Below are 27,315 nucleotides of genomic sequence, written 5' to 3'. Positions count from 1 at the left end.
CTAGAAAAACCCAGATATGAGCGATTTTCCTGAAATTGTGGATTGCGCCATGCCATTGTGTTTTAAAGTGAACCGGCGAAAAAATATCATTTAACAATCAATCTTTCACGAAGTGAAGAAAACTCTAGAGTCGCCTTTGTCATAAATGTCCATAATTTACTCCAACAAACCCACGAACATAAAAGCGAATTACTTTTAATTGAAATCGTTAAACCAATAAAGAGGTGAAGCACAACCTTAATGAGCATCCAAGCAAACCAACAACAGCGCCTTCATACATCTATATCACACCATATTGGGCTGGAATCCACCTCCAGGGTGTACAAATAATTTATTGTACATAGGATTGCTAGCGGAGCATCGCCAGCGTATTTAGCGATTTGAAGCGACTCAAATCTAAAGTAATTCATTAAAGCTTTTCCATATACATATATTTTCGTTTAATTTTATTCATTCGTTTTTTTTTTTAACAAATTAAGGCAAACCTGCCCCGTTGCAAAAAAAAAACTAATTAACTTGTTCTTATTCATTTTGCATATTCCTAGCTACATCCCGCCTACGCAGGACACTCACAATGCTGCGCTACTAAATTTAGTGTTGTTTGAAAAGGTGTGTTGGAGCGTAAAGTCCCAAAAGTAAAAAACAAAATGCGAAAGCTACGCTCAAACAAAATGCGGGAGTAGAAAGTTTACATTGAAAAAAGGGAGAATAAAAAAATAATATTCGCAAAAACTGCTCAAAAACTCAAACAAGTTTCCATACTAAGCAGTGCACACATCTCAGTCAGCTCGGCTGTTGAGCGCACGCGCAGCTGCGAGACAAGTCGCCTCATCAGGTGCGCGCTCAAACTGGCAATGGCGCGTATAAAAGGCAATTAGCGATGCAAAGCAGCACACAGTTTTAAATCGCAAGCAGAGGCTCGCGTCAGTGGTACGTCGTCTCGTAGTTCTAAATATTTATTAACAATTAAATATTCGTGTAGTTTTGAGATAGAACCGCCGTTTCTGTTCTAGTCAGGCACGCTTTGGCGCTGTTGGTATTTATGGTGACTTTGTTCAAAATACAAAAAAGAAGCTGCATAAGTTCGTGTGCATGAAAACTCCAAACAATAAACAAAACGCTGAACAATAAAAAATATATAAAAAAATTGCGAAATGGTGAGTCCTCCGCCGCAGGCGTTTAATTACTCAACGCACTGAGGCATCTTTTTTAGGCTTTTGCTGCTAAAGTCAACAACTGTAGAACGTGACTCGAATTTTAATTCTGACGCAATGTTTTTTGCGAAATTACGTGCTGATACAACAATAAAAAAAATCGTATTTAAACTATAACACTTATTTCATGTGGCAATGTACAAACATATGAATATAATTATATATGTATGTAAGTTTTTTAGGCAAGTAAGAATGAGTCTTCGCTGATTAATTGCGTGGTGACAAAAGGTGATGTGCCAAAAGTCCATTCGAAAGCAAATTTTATGCGCCGGGTATGCTAAAAGGGAAAAACAATTATTTTCAATGAAAAGGGAAACGAATTCTCGGCATTAAAATACTCGTAAAAACGAGTTTTTATTTTTTAGTAATTGATAATAAATATTGCTTCGTCCCAAAAAAAACAAAAGAAAAATCTCAGGATGTAGCTACAGCGAAAGGTGATTGTCTCTAAACCAAATTCGCAAGGGATGACGAAAATACGTTCCGAAATAATTAGTTTAAATACAAAGATTGACAAGGATGGTAGCCTTCCTACGGTGACAGCGTAGTTCAACTGCAAACGACAAAAGGGTGCCTGCAAGGAGGTGTGTTATCTTCTCTTCTAAAATAACCATGTCCCCTTTCACCAGAAAGAGAACTCTCCAGGGTATGAGGAACTTAACCTTGGATGGGGTCGCGGTCGGCGTCGCCACAGAGGCTACGTATCTGGGACTTGAAATGGATTCGAAACTCCTATGGAGGCGGCCGCCGTCTAAGCCACCAGCTCCCATAAGTTAGGCTCCCCCAGATATGAGATGCCTATAGTAGTTTTTGAAAGAAATTTCAAGGTTGATACATATAGCAAGGCGACCTGGAATACAATTATTAAGGAGAGACACGTCCAGGGGAGCATACTACAGTGATACACAGCCGGTTCTAAGACTCCTGAGGGTATTTAAGCAGGCTCATACATATGGCCCTCGACTGAAGTTTTCGATGCCCCTAGTAACCTTTCCAAAGATCTTCCAAGCAGAAGTCTACGTGCAGAGATAAACCTTCACGGGAATTATAGAAATGAGAGGATACAAATTTTAAGTGAAAGTCAGGTGACACTGAAGGCTCTCGCATCCTTCGAGATCAGTTCCCCAGTGGCCCTAGAGTGTGTGGAGAGACTGACTAGAATAATGCTATCCAATTCTTACGGATACCAGGGCACATGGAAGTCAAAAGAAATTAGGAAGCCGATCAGTTAGCCAGAATGGATGTTGCCTCGAGCAATATAGGACCTGAGTGACTCTTTTCAATAGGTTCAGCACGATAAAGGGAACTGCACTAGCGTAACACCATAATCTAAAAAGATACAGGCTGGTCATGGGCCTCCCTAAGGTTAAACTAAGATCATTACAGGCATTTTGATGGGCCACTGCAGGCTAACAGGCCACTTATATAAGCTAGGAATCTGGTCGAGCGATCTACATCGCTTCTGTGACACCGCCAGAGAGCCATCATTACGCCTCGTCCTGGAGTGTAAGACCGTTTTACATAGAAGGGAGAGAAGCATAGGGCATCTATGCACAAGGCGAAAATACATTTCCTAGGAGAATATATACACTCCCTACGCCGGCACATATTCTAAATTTAGGGTCAAAGGAGTATTCGACGAAATATTTTCTAAAACGAGTTTGTCGATTAATTTACCATAGGAAAAACCTTCATGATTCCAAACGGGGCTTGATTTCCAGACCCAATAGGTTAGATAAACGGGTTGTACCTGTGACAGAAGCCATTCCTTCTTCTGACGGCCGTGGTTTGCGGGATTAAGATTAAGATAATTGTTCATTAGATATTATGCAAAAAAAATATTCATATAGTATGGTGAACTATGTATATGGGCAATAGGAAGAATATTACACATTATCGCGCACATTGAACTAATAAAAAAATTTAAAAATAAACACATAAAAATAGACCTCGACCTACTTATTAAAAATAGTTTAAATGATTTATAAAATTAAAATTTTCTAGAATTTTTCTATTTTGTTTCTAAGAGCAATCTATTTTTGAATTCATTGAATTATTGGGAACAAAAAACTGTGAAAACCACACGCTCTTAATGGCACAGATTTTTTTTTGCCTTTTAGCCTACTTTTTTATTTCAATTTGCTAGTGACTCAACTCAACCGCTAACTCATCCGGTTAAGGTGCAGATAAAGTAAGAATTGCATTAAATTTATTAGCTTGAAACCGGCCAAAAACTATGTGGGCGTTCAACAAGCAGTGAACTTGAATTTTAAGTTAATTGCTTCCAGGCAGATTTGCAACGATTCTCTGTAAATGGAGCTGCAACATACATAAACACTTATGTACTTTGTTTTTCGCAAATACTATTAGCAAATATTAAAACACAAATCACAATTCACATAAGTGTGTCATCTTCTGCGGATGTTGGGATTTTTTCCATTCAAATAAATATTTAAAAGCACTCATATTTGCATGGGCTGTGAAATATGTATTTAAAACTATGTAAATATGGACTAAGTCAACGAGCCCAACTTAGCCAAAGCAAAGACAATGACAGTTTAAGTAATTAACTAACAAGCCGGCTAGTTGGTGTAAATAAAGAAAGGTCCAAGACAAAGTGTTTTTGTAGTTAAATATTGTGCGAGTGCTAGCAAAAGTACTAATTAGGTCAAATGCTGCATTTCAATAGTTAAAACACCGCTAAAAATTGTCTTAAGTAAAAAATTTTGTCTAAAACTTGCATTTATTATATTAGAATTTTATAAGATTGTTAACTGCATACCCAAAAAATTTCTAAAAATTCTGGTTGAAAAGCTCGAAATTTAGATACAAATTTGTGGAATTTTTCTAAGTTCTGTACCAATTTTGAAAGTGTGATTTATATACACCCTCATTGCGTAAGTCGTAAATTAGGCTAAATTGTACGACTCGACAACAGTAGCATTGTCCATTGTCGTACTGAAATAAGTAAACGACCAAAATTGTCGAAAACTATACAGTGCTGCCAAGTTTTTCCGTTTTAATACACTAGTCGAGTGGAAATTTTAGGCAATGACGTGAAATTTTCGATACGAATCGACTCTCGAAAAACGTCTTGCATTTGATACGACTCTCGCAATGAGGGTGATAGTTTTTATTAAAGCATTAACCATAGAAATGTGTCTACATTTTCTTTGTTTCGAATTTTGGGCCACCGGTTCCTTGGAGTTGTCAAAGGACTAAAGTCTCGTTTGCAATCTAAATATCGATTTGAAAGTCAATTTTAAAATTATTTTTCATAAACTCCTATTAATTCATATTTTTAACTTTTTTGTTCTTTTCAGCCCTCGAAGATCATCTTGAGCGCTTTGCTCTTGCTTGCCATAACAAGCAGCTTTCCAGAGGCTTTAGGTAAAAATGTAGACAAGCGTTGCGTGAATTGCACGTATCGTACATACTACACCTCCGCCAGCAGTCCGTCACAACAGTATACAGTGCGCGATTCAAGTGGTATTTAATAAAGATTCTTGTTCAAAATTCAATAAAAAATTATGAAAGCTCAATCTAAAGCTCCATTAAAGGCTGTTTGCAAAGCTTCATAACAAATTTCACGCGCTTTTCACACACACACGCAGCCATAAATACGTTAATACAGATGAAGCTTTTTACATTCATTGAGATTTTTCAAAGCTTTCACATAAAGTTTAAAAATTTTTGCTACTTAATTCGCTTTTCATCACTTCTTTCGCTTCCAACCTCTTAAATACTAGTACTATGGAGGCATGCTAACACTTCCTATAGAAAGCTTACATTAATCCCTTTAATTTCAACACTTTCCCTTTTCTTCCCTCTTTTAGCCGGCACATATGGCTGCCATGGTAATCCATGCGGCGTTAATGCTGTCTGCCAGGAAGCTTCTGGCGGCCGCCCGGTCTGTTCTTGCCCACCCGGCCATAGCGGCAATCCGCTGACTCACTGCAATCGTGGCGAATGCTTGGATAATGTTGACTGCCGTGGTGACTTGCAGTGCAAGGATAATCGCTGCGTGAATCCCTGTGTGGGCGCTTGTGGTCTCAGTGCCAACTGTGAGGTGAGTTTTGAAAAAAAAGGAAATTATTTTTCCAAAGAAAGCGTTAATTGGATGTTGATCTATGATTATAACTAAATGATCAAAATTTGATATAACTAAAAAAAACTTTGATATAAATTTTGTTATCAAAAATAATTTTACCAAAGACAAGAGCATTTTATTTTTTTGTTTGGGCAATTTAATTTTGCTCTATTTAAAAAAACATTAAAAGTAGGGTCCCACTGCCAAAACTTTGTTTGTTATAAAAAACTCTGCACTCCTAATTATTTTGTTTAACCTTTTCCCTTACTCGCAGCCGAAAAACCACGTTGCCGTTTGTAGTTGCCCAACAGGCTACAGAGGCGATCCCTTCACTGCTTGCCATCGAGTTGATCCTGGTGAGTATCCCATTTTAGCAACAAAAAAGATAGGAAGGTGCAAATTTTATTTAGAATGAAACCATTTTTCGATAAAAAATTTTAATTTTGACTTTAAGAATAATATTTTGGGAGGAATTTTTGTAGTAATAAAATTGTGGGAAGAAGCAACTTTAAAAAATTAAATGAATTAAAAAATTTATGAAATTTATTAATAAAAATATTTTAAGAAAGACTTATTGAAAAAAAGATTTTAGAAAACAAGTTCGATAAAACAAATTAAAAAAATTATTTCAAAAACAAAAAAACAATTTTAAGAAATAAATTCGGAAAAATTATTTAGGCACACAATTTTTAAGGAAAATGTTATTTCTCGAATTAATTTTAAACAAAAAACGAAAACAAATTAAACGAAGCTAAGTGTGCATAAAAAGGATTGAAAAAATACTGACATAATTAAAAATTTAGGAAATGTGTTAATACATCAAAACTTTTTACGAAAAAGGCTTTTTGGGAAAGATTTTAGGAAATAAAAAAATGTTCTTAGAAGACCAAAATTTTTCGGTGGGAAACATTTTTTTTTTGTTCTTAAGTTTAAGTGAAGTCAGGAAAAATACATATGTACATACCCATTTGGAAAGACAATTAAAACTTTTTTCTAAAATCGGGGAAAATATATAACTTAAACTAAATAATTTATTTATTTATTTCAGGAAAACGAAATTTTTTTTAGAAAAATTAAGCGGAAACGTAAAAGAGACACGTGTTGCAAATTGCATAACACTCTTACGAAATAAAAGTGCAAAAATTTTAGTAATCAATACTAGTGACATAGCATAGTCTTACATAATTACCAGAGCGTCATTCTGCAACAAGTGAATGTTGCTCATACGCCCAGTGTCACCGCAAACTTGGCGCCAAAAATGTATGCAAATAAATATTTTTGCATTTGTTTGTAAACACTTTTGTGCGCGCCAACAAGCTTGTTTGACCCTGATCTTGGTGTAGAGGGAAACAGAAAGCCGCCTACAAAGGAATTCGTTTCACTATTTAAGAATAACAAAAGCAAATCCACAAGAGGAAAACCGCGAAGCCGCAAGCCAGATGCGATGCATTAATACATACATATGTATCTATGTATGTACATATACATATATATCTATCGGGTAGTTTGTGATTTGTTTCCACAATATTGCAGTGCCAATAAGCACTAAAAAATTAATGTTTAGGCGTTCGATTTGAAGCGATTAGAAATATTTAAGGCACTAAAAGCTTGTTCGTTGCTTTGATTTCATCAGCGCAGCTGCGATTGTCAGCAAATTAGCCGCAACCCACATAGTCGCTTTGCGGATATGCTTTACTTGTTTACTTATGCTGTAATTTATTAATTATTTGTAGTGTAAACCATTTTTTCTTTGCCATTTATGGCGATGTTTACTATGCATTACCTCAGCTACGGCGTTGAAATGTAGGCGGCTGGCGCCAAAAGTTCTCAGTGGAATGCGCAATTAAAATATAAAAATTAAATATAAAAATAAAAGAAAGTATAAATAAAGTAATTATATTTGAGAAAAAAAATTATAAAAATAAGAAAAACTAAAATTTTAATTAAGGAATAAATTTTAAAATTAGAAACAGAACAAAACATTATAAAATGAATTTAAAATAAAAAGTACAAAAATAATCAAATATTATTATTATAAAATAAACAAAATTTTTCGATCAAAAAAATGGCAAGTCACAAAAGAAATACAGATGCTAATCTCAAAACAAAAACATTTTAAAAACAATACAAACAACTTTAAATTCACAAAAAAACTATTAGATACCAAAAGAAGTTTAACAAATAATTTAAATATTAAAGCGTAAAAAAATTATAAATTCATACACTCGAATAGCACACTTTCGAAATTTTTGGTAATGCGAAGTCATATTGCACAGGTGGTTGCGGTAGAGCAGCTGTCTTATTAATTTTTTGTTTTTTACTATTTAGTTTTTAAGTACATAGTCAAACGTTGTTTATTTTTTTTCATAAAAATTCTATGGATTTAAATACGAACCTTTTTTTTACGAACCAGTTTTTGGAACGTTCGGTTAACTGAGGAGCACAAACGCTGATTATTTGGTCTTGCAAAATTTTCGATGATTTTGGTAAAAAAAAAAACAAATTTACCAACAAGAACAAACATTTTATTTTATTTTTTTACTATTAATATTTTTCTTTTAATTCTTGTTGATATTTGCATATGATATTTAAAAAACCAGACTACTTTTTTCACTCTGGAGGGCAGAAGCAAAAATAAAATACAGGTAAATGTTTCTGCTCAAATGCTACTACCACATTCATATGCCTTGGGTACTGTTTCCTGCTCACCTTCAAGTGCTGCCAAAAAATATTTAAGTTGTTTACGCTAAAATATTTCAACACATTACGAACGTAGCAAATCAAGAAAAACTATAAATTGCAATAAAGAAGTAAAAAATATTGCATAATTAATTTTCAACATAAAAAGGTGCATTTGCGCTGTGTATATGTGTATCGCACACCGTTTTCAAAACGGGCACAACTCAAATTTAAACGTTTGTCAGAAAATGCGAAAAACTATTTCTTGGCACATGATAATCATATGGGCAAGAGAGACTTTCCTTAGGTTTTTCTTTTAAGAAATTGCAACAAAAATTTTCTACAGCTTTTGCTAAAAAATAAATACAAGCTCTGTGACATTTTTAGCGCATAATTTCAAAAATGCCAAATTTTGAATTGTGCCTCTTTTCAAGAAGGTGTGGGAAATGTACATATTCAAGTTCACAGCCAAGGCGAATTGCGCTGTCCTTTTTGTTTTCAACATCAGTGTTGCCAACGAAGAAAATTATTTCCAGCAAATTAAATATGAAAAAATCCCAAACTTAAATTTTTTAAAGTAATGTGAAACAACCCTTAATCTTGAAAAAAACAAATCGAGAATTTTGATCTTTTTAAAACCTCATGATTTGCGAGTCTCGAATTTTTAACTTTATTTTTACATTCTTCAAAGTAAAATTCTATACATATCAACTGCTCAATTTTAAAGAGGCCGCCAATTAAGTAAATACAATACCTTCTCCATCTGGCAGATTGATTTTACTTATTATAAGCATAGAAACGCTTTAAAAAGTTAGAAAATAGTATTTCTCAACTAAAAAAAGCGAATTCTCAAATTTTTTCAAGGTTGTATATTCAAGGGAGTCAAGGGAGTTCAAGGGCAGTCGACTCATAAATTTGTTAAGAAACCTTTTTTTAGTATTTCGAGTTAAGCAAACGTCACTTCATCATCATTTTTTCAGCGAATAATTTTGGAATTCTGTTGGCAGCCTTGTTTTGGATGTTGTTTGATTTTTTTTTTCATTAAATGCGTTGGCGTGCGCGCGACAATTAAATAATGCGTATAATGACTTTATGAGAGAATTATCAACGCCATTGATCAACAACAATGTTAGCGGGAAAATAAAATAAGATTTTTATGATAGCGGCTAAATTGTTTAATCAAAAAATTAAAAATAAATATCAAGGTACAGATTAAAGCAAAAATCCAAATCGCGTTCCACACTTAGTTGGCTGATCTCCAATATTTGTTGTAGTCTAAACCCTGAATACACAGATCAAAAATTTAAAGATGTCTTGCCAAACGGAACCGACGTGGGCAAGGTTACACCAATTGGACATCGCAATCACTAGGAAAACACTCCACATAGTGGGGCGCTAAAGCTCTAAGTTAGTAAGCTTAATATCAGGTTCAAAACATGCTACCGCATGCGTTACCGCTGAAGCGTTCATCGGAGATCAACCACAATCTATCGCAAACGAAGAGCTCGAGTTTGTATACTGTCCGTAGAAGGTCTAACCGTCAGGATTCCTGTATGTGGCCAATTAGGAACTAATTAGAGAGAGATCTAGCATGCGGACATTTCTGGATCTACAAAAGGTTGGGAGCGCGTTTCAAGACGAGAGACTATAAACTGGGGGCGGACTAAAGAGATAATTGTTAGTATGGTTAGTATCAGCCGAAACATAGTTTTGACCCGTGATTGCTTAAAAACTATATTATCTAAGAATTAAGTATGTAAATATGTATGTAAATCATTCGAAACATTAAATAAAACAAAATTAAATATATACCTGATAGAAAGTCACCAGAACTTGACGCACAGTTCACCCAGCGGTGTTGTAACGACGTGAAAATAATTCGCAATGTTGTGAAAAATTTTGAGGAGAATTGTTAGGTCTTCTACATATAAACATTACTGTTTCCTTATTCTTAGAAGATGTGGGAAGATAGCGCAATTCTGGCATGATATGCTACTTTCTCAATACGTATTTTAGTAGAAGTCCATAAATTGGTCGAACGTAGAGTGGAACTGGGGCGCTAGTATGTATATGGTTTCAGTAGATGGTGTTTAGTAATTTATGTATTCATCCTCAAAGATTTCCCAACTTATCCGCACTATTGTTTTTTCTTTGAATTTTTTTTCTTTGCAGACGAGCAATGCCATCCAAGTCCATGCGGTGTTAACACGAAATGTGAGATTATAAATGGCGTACCCACTTGTTCGTGCATACACGGTTTCACTGTAAGTTTTGTTTGGATTTATTATGTGCCGCATCTGCTTATAAACTATGCCTGTATCTGCTTTTTCGCACAGGGCAATCCTCTCTCCGGCTGTCGCCACGAATGTGAACACGATGGGGATTGCAGTGCCCGCGACATGTGTAGCAACTATAAATGCGTACCCGCTTGCCAGCAGTGCGGCACTGGCGCCACTTGTAACTCGGTTGCGGCGCATCGCGCTGTTTGTGAATGCCCCAAGGGTTACATTGGCTCACCATACACCGAATGTCGTCCCGAGTGCTATGGCGATGTTGATTGTCCAGCCAGTCGTCCCGCTTGTTTCTATGGCATCTGCAAGAATACGTGTGACGGCGCTTGCGGTGTCGGCGCCGACTGCAACTTACGCGGTTTGACGCCTGTATGCAGTTGTCCGCGTGATATGACCGGTGATCCATTCGTGAGCTGTCGGCCATTTACTAAAGGTATGTAGTTAAGTCACTTTAAAATGGAACAAAAATCAAATCTTATGCGTTTTTATTTTTGCTTACAGAGGATCTTTGTGAGCCGAATCCTTGCGGTACAAATGCCATTTGCGTACCAGGCCATGACAATACAGGACGAGAGCGCCCAGTCTGCAACTGCCTACCTGGCTATACTGGCAATCCATTGACGCACTGCACGCGGGTTTGTGTAGCAAGCCGTTTTTGGATGACTTTCTGGTAATTATTGCACTTTTTCGTTTTCTATTTACAGGGCGAATGCCTGAGCAACAACGAGTGTCCTGACAATAAGGCTTGTATCAACTATCAGTGTGTGAACCCTTGCATTGGCAAGTGTGCTGCTGGTGCTACTTGCGAGCCCAAGGCTCATTTGGCGGTGTGCAAGTGTCCACCTGGCTATTCAGGTGATGCGTTGGTGTCGTGTCGCCAATCGCGCGCCTTCCCTGTGGCCAAGTACGATGGTTGCACGCAGTGCGGCAAATAATTTGCTTCAGCTTGCTATCTGGAATGATGAGTACAACTGCCATGCGCTGGAGAAGGCGTACATGGGATGCGCTAAGCTGCCATTTAAATCTTCCACTATTGTTACACCGAATTTCCAGATGATTTTTTCTTTTTATTTCTTGTTTTTCGCTTATATTTAAAATTTACGTCCCATTTAAGCGCTGTTCTGAAATTAAGATTTTTGTTTAATTTTGGTTTTTAAATACATATATTAAGCATTTTGTTAAATGATTATTGTGACATGTAAGCGAGGTATCCTTAATAAATTTAATTTATAACTAAAAAAAAATAAAATAAAATAAAATTTAGTTTTGGTGTGTACAGCTCGGGAATAACAAAATAATTAAAAAAAACACGGTGTTTTGTTGTAACAGCATAAAAATTCCCTAAAGGGTTTGAATAATCACCAATCACAGTGCTTTATTTAATGGCAAAACAGTTAATTAAATACTGTGAATTTGACAGACGCAATTACATATGTATCGAAAAATCACGTTTACAGATGCAAATACATATCGTCTAAGAACACTTTAAGTTTTGAAATGACACAAAAAACGCCGCAGCACGAAAACTTAATTTTGGCTCGTAGATTACGGCCCTGTATGCCATTTCTCTAGATCAGATCATTTTCGCAGGATATCTTCATTTTAAGCATTTTCATTGGACCATTTACATTTTATATATCAATCAATTTTCTTCGTCGAAAGCTTGACGTTTTTGTAAAAGAATAGGCTTTAACACAAATCAAAAGAATTTATAAAAGATCTTTTGTTTTAAATATTTTTCCTGTTATAATTTGCATTTTTTGCTTTCACATAATTATAAGCGAGTAAGGTCTGTCCCTTTATCAGAGTTTTCCAAAAGTGTTTAGGCATTTTTACACTAGAAACAAGCAATTTTTATTTAAATAATACATCCACCATGAAAGCTTAAACAGATCGCTTAAGACATGATCAAAATAAAGTTGATTTAGTTTCACTATTCCTAACCTTATTAAAATCCAGATGATATGAATTGTATTTTCTGCTGCTTAGATAACGCTTCTCGACCAGTGTAGTCAGAGGCGGTTGATATACATAACTACATAGAAGCAAATTTTTAATCATCAAATATTACGAAAGTACGAAAAGTGCACGAGTGCTTAACAAAAATAGTAAAAGTGTGCATACCTCGACGTATTCAAGATGAATTCACAGGTGTTCGTTTTCTAACATTTCTCTCTTCCAAATACGGCAACCTACGGTTATTTGCGTGCTGTGACTTTTGAAAGCAAACAAATGGTCGGAAATTCGAACATTATCAGCCCAGTCGCCAGAGTATACGATGTATTGGAAAATCTCCGGAACAAATTTGCAGATCAAAAACAGCAGCTGCTTCATTTACCTCTTCCATTCGAATATATTCATCACTGCCATAATTAATGATATACAACTCTTTTTTGACATGGTAAGACGTAATATCACTTATATTTAGTATTTTACTTTTTTGTTTTACTAATAATTGAATACAGTTTTATAAACGAAGGGTTTCTTATGCTCGTCGCCGTAGTTTGGCAAATAAATATACGTAAATACCAGTTGAAAGATGCTACATTGGAATAACAAACTTGAGTTGCTATTTAAGCATTAGAGTAATGAAATAAATTTTGAAGGTTCCTTTAGTTGACCTTTAGCATTCTAAAAAATACGTTAAATATTTCTTGTTTGATGTTATTGTATAAATTATGTCGTAGGTAATAGGTATCTATGCACACATGTACATAAATATCTGTGTGTGTTTTTTTTATAAAATGCTACGCTATTGCAGTTTGCTGCAGTTGTGGTTTTAGTGTGACTTAATTTTTTAGGATATTTTCTTTTGTTTTACAAAAAGTTTTTTTATACAATGCATACTTTTGCTTCCGCATCTCATATAGCACACCGCCTAACTTTGGCAACTGCTAAAGTTGGTAACTTCACTGTGCACGATGGTGAGTAGCACATCAATGCTCCTATTGCGCCTTACACATTTTTACAACTCGCATACCCCTTAACACACTCCAATACGAGTGCGGTGTGTGCTCGCGCCTGTGTTTGTTCTGTGGGTAGGTTTAGTGTTTTTTGTTGTATAATTTAATGTTTTTGTTTGGCGTATGTATATATGTATGTGGTATGTATTTGCTTTCGTTTTTCTTTTAAATATAATATATATTTTTAAAATATGCTGAGTACTGTGGTTTTATTGCGCGTTCTACACAAAACCGTCGAGGAATTGCGTGTATTTCAACTGCAACATTTACTTTTTCGTTTATTCTTTGCCTGTTTCAAGGTGATACTGTCCTTTTGTTGTTCGTTTTGTGCGTTGCGCAGCTTGTGCTGCAGCACCTGCCGCGTTATGGCGAGGAACATCTCCTCTACATTGATATTGTCTTTGGCGGATGTCTCGAACAGTTCGATTTCCATTTGGCGCGCAAATCTCTGCGCATCCTCAGTGATGACCACTTTGCGATCGGGGTCGTCATTCTTGTTGCCCACTGTGGAGTGAGAAAATATGTACATTTTTAGAACTCAATTGCAAGCTCATAAAAGTACGTTCGTACTTACCCAACACCTTATTAACCACATCGCAATTGTTCTGTATTTCATCCAACCACCGACGCACATTCGCAAAGGATTCGCCATTCGTTACATCATACACAATGATCACACCATGCGTACCGCGGTAATAGGTACTCGTTATGGTACGGAAGCGCTCCTGTCCGGCAGTATCCCATATTTGCAACTTAATGCGGAGTCCGTCGATAACAACCGTGCGGATCTTGAAATCCACGCCAATAGTGGTAATGTAAGTGCCGGCGAATGTGTCGTCTGAGAAACGTATTAGCAATGATGACTTTCCAACACCTGCACCGGAAAGGGGCGGCAAAATGAAATTGAGTTATAAGTGTAAGCAACAAAACATAGGTACAAAAGGATAAAAAATTAATTAAAAATAAATGGCTGGGCAGATTAATTATCTAAGACACAATGTACGTAGCGATTGCATTGAGACTTGCACCAGACGAGCACACTGAATCATAATGTATTTGAAGGGGTGCATGTTCAACGTGTTTCTCCAAAAGAGAGTCATTTGTTACAAAGGCTTTCTGCTTAAAAATAAGAGTAAATTCTGTAATAACTTTTGACCTCCAAAAACACTTGTTTCTTATACTGTTATAGCGCAATTATATGGAGGTTTGCGGGAGCCTTGGATTTCTACTATATAAATTTTATACCCGATCAAACCTTTCGCGTTTAACTGCATAATTTCCTCGCTAACACAAAAAAAACATAGCGTCTGACACACAAACGGGTCTCAACGTCTGCAACCAGTGACCATCGGCAAGAATTAGTCATCCTCTGTTTTATGAGCTACGTATGCATGTACATGGGTAAAAACATATTCACATACATATATAGGCTGGCAGTTGGCGTGCGGCGTGTATGCCGGCAATATACGCCTATAGCTTTAATTTTAGTTTCCACTTTCGTGTATCGCTAAAATTAGCTAATTTCTGGGATGCAATGCCGCTCATCCATATTTACAAATGACACAAATTCCCTAAGGATGTTGATACACGCAAATGTATGCACATAAAAAATTCTACTACATAAATACATACATATTGCAAATAGGATACTTACCACTATCACCTATAATTAGTAATTTAAATAAATGATCAAAGCCGCGTGCCATGTTGCTTAGCTAAGTTGCTTAGCAGCGTTTACCCAACGATTAGAAACAGCAGCAACACCCACTAAATGACCAACGCAACAACAATGACAACAACAGCAAAATAAGAAATTTTCCCAGTTATTGAAAGGAGTTTAGCGCCGAGTGATTTTTTCTATATTTTGTGCTGCTTTCGAATGGCTTTGCTTTGACGCTGTGTCTTTTTATTTTGTTCTGTTGTGTTTTTTCTTGAGTTTTTATCGCTACAATGTCCGACGACGAAAATGCTTCTTATGCGAAGCTGATAAGGGTCTCAATGAGTTATGCACTGCGCGGCCGGCTGGTGGTGGGTTGTCGGTTATTGGGTGTGAGGCATGGCCTTTAGCAGTTCGCAAAAATGTCGTTTAAGCTGGAAGAATTTTGATATTTATCGCTACTGATATGCTAAATATGCCAATTGCTACATACATTTTAATTGTGTTTTGGACAATTCTTGTTTTTTCCTTGGGTATTGTGTTGGCGATTACGGCTCTGGGCGAGTTGCTTTTTCCAAGTTTTTTCTTGACGATGGGTGGATGTTAGAAATGAATTTTGACCAGTTTCCATGTACTAGAGGGTGACCTGTATTACCTCTACATAGAAATTGTGCCAGCTCAGACGCAAATAAGTTTTTATGCTGCAATTTTTTCTGTAATTTCTCGTGTCAAGTGACCAGCACCAACGTCTCCAACACCCGCATTCACACACTCAACACTTCATTTTGTAGACGGTTAAGCGGCAGCGCGGCGCAGACGAAATCGACGGGAGTAGAGAAGTGTTCACAGCAAATTCTGTGACGTCGACGCGAACAGCGGCTGAGACTACGTTGATTTCGCTGTTGCTTCCGCTCCCTTCCTTTCCTGTGGCTTTTTCTGCCCTACTGATTTACTTGCTGTGCAAATTGGCTAGACGTTGGAGTTGAGGGTGGTGGTTTTTCCGATTTTTGTTTAATATTTATAAAAAATACACTTCAGGTAAATTTATTGTCTGGTTTATCCGAATCCAAACTCTTTTGAATCCAAGGTGCAGGTTTTTAATTGAAACTTTAATTCAAACACGACGTCTCATTCACTTTTCTGCCTTCACTTTTATCATAATCCGTAATTTTTCTGTACTGGTTTTCCTTTGTTTCGCACAGGAATGGTAAAGTCGACTCTGACTTTAGTCAAAAATCGAATCTTACACGATCAAGAACTTGCTTTCATGTTAAGCACACATTCTGCCATTTCAAACAAAGGCGTTGGTCGGAGAATTTTCTAACGCCGAAGTGCCATTAACGCCTTCTCAAAATCGCATTTTACAACCTCTCAGCGGTGACGCCGCGTCGTTTCGGTATGCTTCATACAAATTGTATGGATATGAGAATTTTTTGACTTGCCTCGTTCTCGTACCAAGGATTATAACACCAAAGAACGTAAATATATTTAATTAACTATGTAATAAATTTACCTTCTTTGATAACACTTGCAGCAAAGAACGTAACAATAATTTTCAACTTTGACAGCACCTTCTTCACGTTATTTGATTTCACATCAAACAGTGCAATTTTGTATTCTACGGTCTTGTATTTCCATCGGCATATAAAAAAAATGCCTTGGCAACTTTGGTGGAGTGAGGTGAATTGGGGTTAACTTTTGACAATTGTCGTTTTTCGATAGATTTTGCGGCGTTTACCAGCCGATTTTTTCGCGCTTGCTGAAAAATTATTATTTTAATCGAAATATAATAAAAGAGTTTGTAAAAATAAACAAATAAGACAGAAAATTTACTTGCAATAAGTGCTTGGGCCGTGAGTTGGTAATAATTCTGCGTGTTTAAGTGCAACACAAAACAGCAACATCCGCGTGGGCCGGTACCTCAAGCAGCAAACATGTCCGTACGCGATCAAATAAAAATTGATATAGTAAGTAAATATCGCATCATTTTAATGAATCTTATGAAAGGAAGTTATTAATGCTTTGAAAAACTAAATTATAAACAGGAATGGGGTCACGAACGCTTGGTGCGTTCGCAACAGGTTGTGGAGATGCGACCCTACGATATCGAATCGTGGTCCGTGCTGCTGCGTGAGGCTCAAACGCGGCCAGTCAACGACGTACGCAGCTTATATGAATCACTGGTAAATGTATTTCCTACAACCGCACGATACTGGAAAATCTACATTGAGCAGGAAATGAAAGGACGCAACTTTGAACGCGTTGAAAAATTGTTCCAGCGTTCGTTGGTGAAAATTCTAAATATCGACTTGTGGAAATTGTATCTGACTTATGTAAAAGAGACTAAGGCTGGCTTAAGCACGCACAAGTAAGCTGTCCTTTTATAAAAAAAAAATATACTGAATCTATAAAATATTTCCGCGTTTTAGAGAAAAACTTGCACAAGCCTACGACTTCGCCTTGGAGAAAATAGGTATGGACTTGCACTCGTTTTCAATATGGCAGGACTACATTCATTTCCTGCGCAGCGTTGAGGCTGTTGGTAGTTATGCCGAAAATCAGAAGATAACGGCCGTGCGTCGTGTGTATCAGAAGGCGGTAGTTACGCCCATAGTCGGCATTGAACAATTATGGAAAGACTATATCGCTTTTGAGCACAATATTAACCCAATAATATCAGAGAAAATGAGTTTGGAGCGTTCCAAGTAAATGTCGACATTAGAATGTATATCTCCTTTTTGTTGAAAAAAATTTTAATTTCTAGGGATTATATGAATGCTCGACGCGTTGCCAAGGAGCTTGAAATACTTACCAAAGGGCTGAATCGCAATTTACCGGCCGTTCCCCCAACGCTCTCTAAAGAGGAAACCAAACAAGTAATTTAGCTACAATATGCATATGCATTAAATACATTTTTAAAAACCTTCTAAATTTTCTTCCTTTTAGGTTGAGCTGTGGAAAAAATTTATTGCCTTCGAGAAATCAAATCCGTTGCGCACAGAGGATACAGCGCTCATTACACGCCGTGTTATGTTTGCTACTGAACAGTGCCTGCTGGTGCTCACCCATCATCCAGCGGTGTGGCATCAGGCAGCACAGTATCTCGATCAAAGCGCTCAAGGGTTGGCAGAAAAAGGCGTGCGTATTGTGTTGCATAAAAGTATAATTATATTTTCAGAATTTCATAGCTACACTCGAAGAAGGAAACAATTTGCGTTGCTGAATTTGTATGACACATTTAAAGTGCATGAAATGCTAATGTTAAGGAATTTCGTTTTTATAGTGGAGACAGCTTCAAAGAACTCCCGACAGTACTTACTTTTGCAATTGCGCAGTTTAGCGGGAAAAGATGCCAATAAAATGCTGTGTGATGCGCAGCACGTTACGCATTCAAACTGCCTAAATTAGCCTCTTTTTATTTACAAGAAACTTGCAACAGATGCGTGGTTGTATTGATGCAGTTGCATGTGACTCCGGAGTTAAAACCATCAGGCAGATTTAAAAATTTAATGAAAACATTTTCAATGTCATATACATGTGTATATGTAATAATCCTTTTGTTGTTCTTGTAACAGCATACAAATTCCCCAAACAGTTTTGGGGAATGATGTTGCAGTAATAGTCCTTGGCCAGATATGAATCTGGGTCGTTCCCGTTAAGTAGTCCCGACTGACGTGGGAACGCTACAATAAATATGTAATAATCCCTTTAATATGTACTAGTCATGCAACTGCAATGATGCTTCCATCGACATCGCCCACTTACTGTGTTCATTTGTACTTATAAGCCATCTAACCACTTGCTAGATTCATGTAAAATTGTTTTATTACTTTCTTCTCCCTCCTCCACAGGACACACAAGCTGCTAAGATTTTCGGCGATGAATGCGCCAATATATTGGAACGTTCTATCAGCGGCGTTTTGAATAAGAACGCTCTACTTTATTTCGCTTACGCTGACTTTGAGGAGGGACGCATGAAATACGATAAAGTGCATGCCATGTACAATAAGTTGCTGTCTATTCCGGATATTGATCCAACACTGGTAAGGACTATACACATTTTTAACAATGAATAAATTATAGTTTTTCTATCTGCACTCTCCCTTAGGCTTTTGTGCAGTACATGAAGTTTGCGCGCCGTGCGGAGGGTATCAAATCAGCGCGTGCAGTCTTCAAGAAAGCGCGTGAAGATGTACGCTCACGATACCATGTTTTTGTGGCCGCAGCGCTAATGGAATACTACTGTTCTAAGGATAAGGATATTGCTTTTCGTATTTTCGAACTGGGACTAAAGCGCTTTGGTGGAAGCCCAGAGTATGTTATGTGCTACATTGATTACTTATCACATTTAAATGAGGATAACAATACGCGTGTGCTTTTCGAGCGTGTACTCTCATCAGGCGGGCTGACACCAACGCTCAGTGTTGATGTGTGGAATCGTTTTCTGGAATTCGAGTCAAATATAGGCGATCTGTCGAGTATTGTAAAAGTAGAGCGTCGTCGCAGCGCCGTGCTGGAGAATGTGAGTGGCTGGTGTTGGGTGTACATTCGAAATTTCACGGAGCTAATAATATTTCTCAATTGTAGCTGAAAGAGTATGAAGGTAAAGAGACTGCTCAGCTGGTGGATCGTTATAAATTTCTGGATTTATATCCTTGCACGACCGTCGAGCTGCGTTCGATTGGCTACACAGAGGTGAGATGCAGTTCGCTGCCCTAATTTTAACAACAAAAAAAAATGTTATACATACATATTACTTGTAAACGTTTGTACATAATTGAAATTTCAATGCTGCTTGCGCTGAAAAAATGCTAGAAAGTTTACGTAAGTTTGCCAAATGGCAGCACCAGCATTCACTTTTCACGACATGCGTTGCAACGGCTAGCGACCATTGCTTTCTTGCCACTTCATTAGCATATTTTACATAATTTCATAGCTGTAGAACAGCTTCCACCTACTATAATTATCATATATTCGGACTCTATAAACTTTTAGAATGTTGGCATCATGACGAATAAATTGGCCGGCGCTACGACTGATAAGACAGATGAGCCAGACTTCGAGCAGGCGGTGACCTTACCGCGTCCAGACTTCTCACAAATGATACCCTACAAACCGAAGGTGAATGCGCATCCCGGTGAACATCCACTGGCAGGCGGCACCTTCCCTCAACCGCCGGCATTGGCCTCATTATGCGCACAGCTACCGCCTCCAGTTTCCTTCCGCGGTCCATTCGTCTCTATTGAAATGCTGTTCGATATCTTCAACCGCATAAAGCTGCCCGATGGTACATAGTTGCTTTTCTTATGTTTTTTGTTCGCTTTTATTTACCTCTATTTCTATTTTCAGCCGTGCCCCTGCCTGTTGGCGATCATGGTTGCGATACGAAACTCTTCGATTTGGCCAAGTCAGTGCACTGGATTGTTGATGACAGCATTTGCACCGGCGATGCGGGTAGCCTCAAGCGTCGACGCATGTTGCCGGGCGGGGATGACAGCGATGAAGAGGCACAGGCGCCAGCGCCACCCGCTAATGATATCTATCGACTGCGGCAGCAAAAACGTTTCTCCAAATAAACTATGCATATATTTTAATATAATTTTAAATATACTCACTAAGATCGCGCGGCACTGCATAAAAGTGCTGAATTTTACAATGTACGTAAATGACAGTTTTATTGAAAGCATTTTTTTATTAATATGCAACACAAGGCAAAGTAAAGGCAATAAGCTTACATATTTGATACAAATTAACTAATTAAAGTACATGAGCACTGGACGGAGTAGTGAGTATGTTATTTGAAACCTTAAAACATCTTTTTTTCATTAATTTTAATTTTAATTTTTTACTTTAGTCTTAATTGCTAGGCGCTTGCACCTTTAAAATGTTCATCTGTAAAATTTGCATACACATCATTCAACAGCTTTCCAGCTCATTAACAATTTCACATCCAAAATCTAAAATTCCAAAACTTAATAGAATAACGCAAAGCATTTAGTTCTGCTTTCGATTCTTCCATCGGTGGTGAGCCGTTTTTGAATTTCCGGTTGGATTTAATATTGAAATATAGTTTTTTCTATTTTTAGTTTCCCATAATTTTCCTGTCACATTAATTGCACTAACATTACAAACCTATTGCACTATTTAAGGATATATGTACGTACAAACATACAAATGAATTGTAAAATTTCACTGGTAAGTTTGACTTCTTTTGGTTGACTATTTCAGTAGTATAGGGATTTATGAACAACATTACGGGGTATTTAGTTCACCATTTATAATTTTGTATTTTCTTATGTAATATTTGCATTATCTTGTGTACTTCAAGCCGTGAAATTCAAGATGAAATGTATATTAGGAAATCGTTACCAATTTAAGCTCAGCATTTAAATTTTCAAAAATCTTGGCGCTGCTAGCGTTACTGGAGGTGATGTCTTTCTTCGAAGTATTTTCATAATCTTTCAAATAGTTCTCTTTGCTGTTGTAATATCAATGTATATTTCACTTAGCTATAAAATTTAGTTCTGTTTTGAATCGCCGCTGCGGCAGTGGTTCTTTAATGTTTCCCGGTATCTCATGCAACGTCTTTATTCTCCTCTTCCCCCTCTATACCGGCGCCCTCACCCGCTCCTGCTCCGGATGCTGCACGCTCTATCATCTTCTCCGCCCTCTCCTTCACAAACTCAGCTGGGTGATAGCGCTTGCGATGCTTATACAATCCAGCGAATTGCGCAAATTGCTGACAGCACATATTACACTTGTACCGCTTCACACCCGAGTGCAGCAGCATGTGCGCATAGTAACTGGAGCCGACACTGAAATCCTTGCCGCAAATGGTGCACACCTTCTCACGTATATTCATGTGTGTGCGCATGTGCCGATCACACTCGAAGGCCGAGTAGAAGGCCTTGCCGCACAGCTCGCAGGCATGATCGCGCTTATTGCTGTGCCGTTTGATGTGCTGATTTAGTTTGCTGCCGCTGACGTAACTGGCGCCGCATTGCTCGCAGATGAACGGCCGGATCTTGGTGTGCGAGCGCTCGTGAAGGCGCAACGTGGCGGCGTCGAAGAACTTTTTCGGACATTGCGTACATGCGTGCGGTCGCTGATTGGTGTGCCGCTGGAGATGGCACCTGAGATTGCGCCGCATGGTGAAGCTCATGCCGCAGATGTGGCAGACGTTGGCAAGCGCGGCGGCTTTCTTTTCGGGTGCTGTTAGCGGTGCGCGCTTTGCTTTGGCTTTGCGACGCTTGTTGTTGTGCTCTTGCCACATGTGGCGCTCGATTTCGGTGTGTTTTTTATATTGCGCGCCGCATTTCTCGCAAACGAATGGCGCCACATGCGGGTCGAGGAATTTGAGTAGATCGTAGTACTCGTACCTGGGCGTGTATATTTCTCCCTGCTCCTCGGAGGTGAAGCGGCGCTCCTTCTCCAGCCGATAGGTGCAACGGAATTCGACTATACGTTGCTTGAGTTTGAGCGCCGAAATGTTGATGTTGTGCGCGTCGCGTAGCTTGTCGCTCATCGACTTGAAAAGCCCTTGGCGCAAGCGGCGTCGCTTGAATTGCGCATTATTGATGTCCCACAACTGCGGATGCTCGGCATATACCTCTATGATTTTCAGATTTTGTTGCTTGCTCAGCAGCTGCTTCGACGGATCGTTGGCGTGTTCCGCAAGCTGAAAGTAAAAGCAAATGTGTTGCAGCGCATATGCTGTGAAAAAAAAAAAAATATTTTTTACGCTCACCATCGGCGCTAGATAGGCGAAGTCATCGTAGAAACACCAACGCGTACTGCCGCCCTCCGACTCGATACGCGTTCGCTCACGTCTGTAATACTTGACGTAGTCGTGCACTTTGCGATGAACCGTTGTCCAGGTGTAGTGCATTTGAAAGTGCTCATTCAGCTGTGCGGTCAATTTCCGCCAAGCGTTGCGGCGCCGCTCACGCGCGTTAAAGTCCCTATGTGAGGAGTTCCAAAGAATCGGGTGCTCCGCGTAGAGCTGAATTAATTTACGCGTCTGTTCGGTCGTGAGCCGCGCAAAAGATTCGCCTTTAGCTTTTTCTGTATTTTCAGTGGTCCCGGCCTCATTTCGCTCGTCGCACTAAGTTGGGGAGTTTGGTTAATAAATAAGTTAGGTTGCTGGGTTAGGCGCGCGATTGCAATTCAAGTGACTTATTACTTTTTTGCACAAAAATTGCAATTAAAAGTTTCTAAAAACATGAAGATCGCTTAGACAAGCACTATATTTAAATTAGTGCCGGCAGTTAACTGCCGAATGAGAGTTAACTCGTCACTGTAAAACGGCCCTTAAATAGTATATAATTCAAGTTCACCACTGATCTAATCTACATACTTATCAGAGATTCATAAAAAAGAAATGTGACCTATATCAATGTCCTCTCAATCGTAAAGAACCTTAACAATCCAGCCCGAATGAATTCTTACTCTAATAATCCTCTTCTCCCCTTAAGTCCACTCAGCGTAACCTTTATACATAGTCTTGCGTACTTACATCTTGTAAAATTCCCGAGTCACCATTCGAAGAGTCATACTCCTCCGAAGCCACGTTTTCGTCAGCCACAGTTGTAGCATTGTTCTTGGGCATCGTTTCTACTGCACTGGCATCAACGGTAGAGGTGCTTACTTCCGGTTCTTGTGTGTTTAGATCGAACTGAAAGCAAAAAGTTTGCCTTACATTTATGTTTACATCGCCTTGCCATGGGATACTTACCACCGGCTGCAGCTCTATTACTTCCAAAATTTCTACCTTGCCTCCCTCGTTTCTTCTCCGTAAAACTCTCTTCTCCACATTTGAATCGTACTCTGCATTTCTACGTTTGCTGAGTGCATTTTTTTGCTTGAAAGATTTCGTCTCTGACTGCGCGGTCGCCGGCTCCGAGGCGATTGATGTTTCAGCTGCTAAATCACCACCACAGTGCTGGGACTCGCTTGCAGTTGAATTTACGTCAACCTGATTGTCTATAATCTCTGCGGAAACTCCATCCGCAGAACTCACGCACTGTGTAAACCCGTTAACGTCATCAGTCCCTACAACGTCTTCTTTCTGTAATTCACTGCCGTTCAATTGTATCGGCAGTAAGCAGTACTCCATTTTTTCTCCACTTTCTTCTATTGTACCGCTATCTATGGAGCCTGTCTCTTGTTCTGAACTTTTGCAGCATTCAGTCGCATCTTTGCAAATTCGTTTGCAAATTCCACAAAACTGTGGCTCGATGTGTTCTTTCAAGAATGATAGGTGCGCATAAAACTCAAAGCATCTCTCAGATGACCGGCCTTCCAGCATGCTTCTCAGCTCTTCGAGTTTCTCGAGGCGGTAACGTTTTCGTAGCACCGCCAGCCGATGTTTTACCGCTGCCGCTCCGAGGTTTATTCCATGTTGCTTTAGTTCAAGGCTGATGCTGCGATATGCTTCCGCTTGCTCCTCAGGTTTAAGTTCGCTGCGTTGTTGTTTACGCCAGAGCTCGGGATATTTCTCATAGATTTCGATTAACTTCTCAGTTTTACTACGTTGCCGGGCGGGATTCTGTGGAAATGGAATTAAAAAAAAAGAATGGAGTACTAGAAAAATGACTGACGCTTCTAGTTTTGAAGAAGGCTTCTATTAGAGCCAAAGTCTCTATTCAGAGCTTACGCAACGCAATTAAGATCTTAATGATTGATCATCATTATATCTGTAGAAAACCTTACGAACTTTTCCGCAGAGTTGGTGGAGTTTTCTTTCAAGCTCATTGCGCAAATAAAAAATAAAAATAAAATTCGAACCTCGCATGAATGACACCCAAAACGCAAAGATGATAGGTTCCAATGAGAGAAAGAGCATACCCGCTGGACTTTGTATGAATGAAAGGAAGGTAAATTGGATAAAAGGCCGGATTTAGATAGATGATTGACTCAGACCGACGCGGCAGTACACGAAAAAGGCCTAGGTTAGCAGGACTCTGAGCCCTGACTTTAGATGAATCTCCGACTTTTGCAACTAGACCGATGCGATGGTTGATGAAAGAGAGAAGGGCTTCGGTTGAATGGAGGATCCAAGGAGTGGCGGCCGATGTGACAGCCCAAGAAAAAAAGCCAACCGAACCGTTAGTTTAAAGAAACTATAGGATGTTCTCACGGCAGTCGGAACTACATAGTCGGATCGACCAAGATTTAGATCTGGCCGAGGCATGCTACTTCAGAAAAATTTGTGTGCATTTAAAACTACGACGGTTGACGAAGAAGGGTTCAAAAGCAGGTCATCGAACCCGGACAATATACATGTGTACGTTCGATAGATTTACAGTCGACCTAATATCTATTTTGTCAAGCCACATAACAAAGTTTACTTTATTATTTAGAAAGCGGAATACATAAATATGTACTTATGTATGAAAAACTAGAAGAAACTAATAAATTTCTGTGCGCAAACATGGAATAAATTAGCATCTACTTACCTCAACCTGTTTTTGTACGTCGGCAGTCATTGTACTTGCGCTCGCACACTTCACATACATGTCTTCAGCACCGCGAAGCGTCTTTTCTTCCGCACACAAATTACTTGCAACTCCACTATCGATTAAGCGTACAGCAGTAGAAGCGCGCGCTATCACTTCGAACGGCGCAAACGAGCTTGAGTTGTTGTCGCAAGCGACGGATATGGCTACGTTTTCACTGCTATCGGAAATCTTTGAAAAAAAAAATTTTGAAAATGAGAAACCAAAAAACCAAACCGATTCGTCTTATGACGTTACAATGGCGCGCTACACTCACCGTTGTCGCGTGCCTCGGCACGCTTTCAGCCAAAGCTGTCGCTTCCATAAAAGTGTCTTGTATCTCTGCATCTATTTCAGCTTCTGATCCAAAATTATCGACTTCGCTCGCCGAGTCTGTTTGCTCCTCCATAGCCGTCCATTGAGTGGTCCAAGTTCCACAGCGTTCTTGCGTCGTTGAATCTGGTAGTGAGGCATACGCCTCCGCTGTCCAATCGTAGTGCCAGATATCCATGTGCTCTGCAAACTCGGAAAGCGTACAGATCGGTCGTTCCTCGCAGAGCTGACATTCGATAGCGAAGAGTTCACCGACGCAGTCCCAAACGAAAACCTCCCCACACTTCAGCCGTGGCTGGCTAAATTCATAAGCTGGCTGCGTTGTCGGTGAAGGTGTGGCAGCTGCGCAGGCGCCATTGTCGTGTGCGTTAAACATGGCCAAAAATACCACTTATTCGGCTATAAAAAGCACTAAGAAAATAACTTTTGCCTCGGCATGCCAAAGCGTGCTCGAGCAATGTCTATTTAAGCAGCGATAAATGGCGATTCGATGACGTCGCACTTAACGTGGTAAGAAAATTAAAAATTACAAAATCGCACAACAACAAAAAGAGTTATATTGAAAATAGCTTAAGCACATGCGGCCGTTAGCGCGCAAATATTGTCCCGATCACGATGACAGAGCGACGATGACTAAAGCCTAAGTGCGCAATTGAATCTGAGATTATTGAGGAAAATCAGTGGCTCAGTCGAATAGTTCGCAGAGCAGCGGAGAAACAAAACTGAAGAAACTGAAAAAAGAACAACTGCAAGAGTAATGTGCCAAGTGGCCGTGGCCAAAACCGGAACCGTGGTTACCGCCGCAGACGTGGTAATAAAAAGCGGCAGCGGGGGACAGCAACACCAACAACTAGACAGTCGGTCAGCAAATGAAATCACGAAATCATAACAAAACTATAACCAACACAAACAAAATCCGGGTGAATGATGCAAAGAAACGGCCTACGAGTACAACAAAACGCTGACGGCTTTTAGCAGCAGCAGCAGAGTTGAATGAACGAAACGGTTGAAGACGGTGTGGAAGAAAAGGAGGAGGAGGAGGACGATAGCGCAGACGTGGAAGACGGCAGAGTGTGGTCAATAAACAACAGGTATTTGAGTTGCGCTTGCCTGGCTAGAGGCAGCAACAGGTAGCGACGTGCCGGCTTAAGAAAACGTGCTGAGGAGACAACGTCAAACAATTGGTAACACGCACACACACACAGAAGCAAGTATGCGTGTTTGTTTAAATGACTTTCGCTCTGTGAGCCAGCGTGTAAGTGTGTGCGCCGAAGAAGGTTAAGTGGTTTTGTTCGATGAATATTTTGCTTAGACACAGTGTATTGGAAAAGTAACGGTACTCAAAATAAAAAAACCAAATAAAAAAATTAAAAATTTTTAATATTAAAAAAAAAACTAAAATTTAAATAAATATAAAAACGAAAAAACATAAAAATAACAAATAAACAAAAATAAAATTATTTAACTTAACTAAAATAAAGTAAAACAATTTTTTTTAATAAAATGAAGTACATAGGTACATAAAATTTAATATTTTATATGAAACAAAAAAATGAATAGATATAAAATAAAATAAAATAACGTGAAAATAT

At 38.7% G+C, this 27,315-nt stretch overlaps 5 protein-coding genes across 7 annotated transcripts in view; 3 read left to right on the top strand and 2 right to left on the bottom strand.

The window, feature by feature from the left end:
• The first annotated feature begins 894 nt into the window (after positions 1-894).
• aspr (asperous) lies at positions 895-11,515 on the top strand. 2 transcript variants are annotated; one of them, XM_017609182.1, is made up of 8 exons: positions 895-1,157; positions 4,538-4,604; positions 5,051-5,283; positions 5,579-5,660; positions 10,156-10,247; positions 10,320-10,707; positions 10,776-10,909; positions 10,979-11,515. In XM_017609182.1, the coding sequence occupies exons 1-8, from the start codon at positions 1,155-1,157 to the stop codon at positions 11,207-11,209; spliced, it is 1,230 nt and encodes a 409-aa protein (XP_017464671.1). In that variant the 5' UTR covers positions 895-1,154; the 3' UTR covers positions 11,210-11,515. The 2 variants fall into 2 exon arrangements, with proteins under 2 accessions (XP_017464671.1, XP_017464670.1); XM_017609181.1 differs by having other exon boundaries at positions 4,538-4,703.
• A 1,088-nt stretch (positions 11,516-12,603) lies between these two features.
• Positions 12,604-16,204, bottom strand: LOC108358056 (RAS oncogene family member Rab35). Its single transcript, XM_017609186.1, has 4 exons — positions 15,388-16,204; positions 14,892-15,328; positions 13,812-14,111; positions 12,604-13,741 (listed from the first exon to the last, which is right to left on the bottom strand). Exons 2-4 carry the CDS (start codon positions 14,941-14,943, stop codon positions 13,491-13,493), a joined length of 603 nt encoding a protein of 200 aa, XP_017464675.1. The 5' UTR covers positions 14,944-15,328; positions 15,388-16,204; the 3' UTR covers positions 12,604-13,490.
• A 373-nt stretch (positions 16,205-16,577) lies between these two features.
• Positions 16,578-20,604, top strand: su(f) (cleavage stimulation factor subunit su(f)). The gene is made up of 10 exons (XM_017609175.1): positions 16,578-16,861; positions 16,940-17,262; positions 17,324-17,599; positions 17,659-17,770; positions 17,841-18,032; positions 18,746-18,937; positions 19,003-19,416; positions 19,482-19,589; positions 19,890-20,181; positions 20,244-20,604. Exons 1-10 carry the CDS (start codon positions 16,829-16,831, stop codon positions 20,468-20,470), a joined length of 2,169 nt encoding a protein of 722 aa, XP_017464664.1. The 5' UTR covers positions 16,578-16,828; the 3' UTR covers positions 20,471-20,604.
• Positions 20,605-20,818: 214 nt separating this feature from the next.
• The window catches only part of LOC108358057 (uncharacterized), a 50,654-nt gene continuing 44,157 nt past the window's right edge, over positions 20,819-27,315 (top strand). Inside the window, exon 1 of the mRNA XM_017609187.1 lies at positions 20,819-21,089. Coding sequence (XP_017464676.1) covers positions 21,069-21,089 — 21 coding nt within the window. The 5' untranslated portion in view covers positions 20,819-21,068. The remainder of the gene's footprint in view (positions 21,090-27,315) is intronic.
• On the bottom strand, positions 21,083-26,362 carry LOC108358045 (uncharacterized). 2 transcript variants are annotated; one of them, XM_017609173.1, is made up of 7 exons: positions 25,668-26,362; positions 25,352-25,582; positions 23,629-24,441; positions 23,410-23,568; positions 22,642-22,998; positions 21,507-22,572; positions 21,083-21,476 (listed from the first exon to the last, which is right to left on the bottom strand). In XM_017609173.1, exons 1-7 carry the CDS (start codon positions 26,097-26,099, stop codon positions 21,469-21,471), a joined length of 3,066 nt encoding a protein of 1,021 aa, XP_017464662.1. In that variant the 5' UTR covers positions 26,100-26,362; the 3' UTR covers positions 21,083-21,468. The 2 variants fall into 2 exon arrangements, with proteins under 2 accessions (XP_017464662.1, XP_017464661.1); XM_017609172.1 differs by having other exon boundaries at positions 21,083-22,572.

This window comes from Rhagoletis zephyria, unplaced genomic scaffold (genome assembly GCF_001687245.7).
Source record: "Rhagoletis zephyria isolate East Lansing unplaced genomic scaffold, Rhagoletis_zephyria_1.1 Rzeph_scaffold_00198, whole genome shotgun sequence".
NCBI lineage: Eukaryota > Metazoa > Arthropoda > Insecta > Diptera > Tephritidae > Rhagoletis > Rhagoletis zephyria.
This window is presented reverse-complemented; position numbering and strand designations above follow the sequence as displayed.

Bases quoted from the DNA above. Each gene is read 5' to 3' on its own strand.
- LOC108358045 (XM_017609172.1), bottom strand. From the start codon at position 26,099: ATGTTTAACGCACACGACAATGGCGCCTGCGCAGCTGCCACACCTTCA. The intron at 24,442-25,351 runs GTAAGTAGATGC...CCATTTCCACAG, and splicing joins ACGTACAAAAACAGGTTGAG to AATCCCGCCCGGCAACGTAG. The intron at 22,573-22,641 runs GTGAGCGTAAAA...TTTTACTTTCAG, and splicing joins TCGCCTATCTAGCGCCGATG to CTTGCGGAACACGCCAACGA.
- aspr (XM_017609181.1), top strand. The intron at 5,661-10,155 runs GTGAGTATCCCA...TTTTCTTTGCAG, and splicing joins TTGCCATCGAGTTGATCCTG to ACGAGCAATGCCATCCAAGT. The intron at 10,248-10,319 runs GTAAGTTTTGTT...TTTTTCGCACAG, and splicing joins CGTGCATACACGGTTTCACT to GGCAATCCTCTCTCCGGCTG.
- LOC108358056 (XM_017609186.1), bottom strand. From the start codon at position 14,943: ATGGCACGCGGCTTTGATCATTTATTTAAATTACTAATTATAGGTGAT. The intron at 14,112-14,891 runs GTAAGTATCCTA...TTTCCGGTGCAG, and splicing joins ACTAATTATAGGTGATAGTG to GTGTTGGAAAGTCATCATTG. The intron at 13,742-13,811 runs GTAAGTACGAAC...CTCACTCCACAG, and splicing joins TGTGGTTAATAAGGTGTTGG to TGGGCAACAAGAATGACGAC.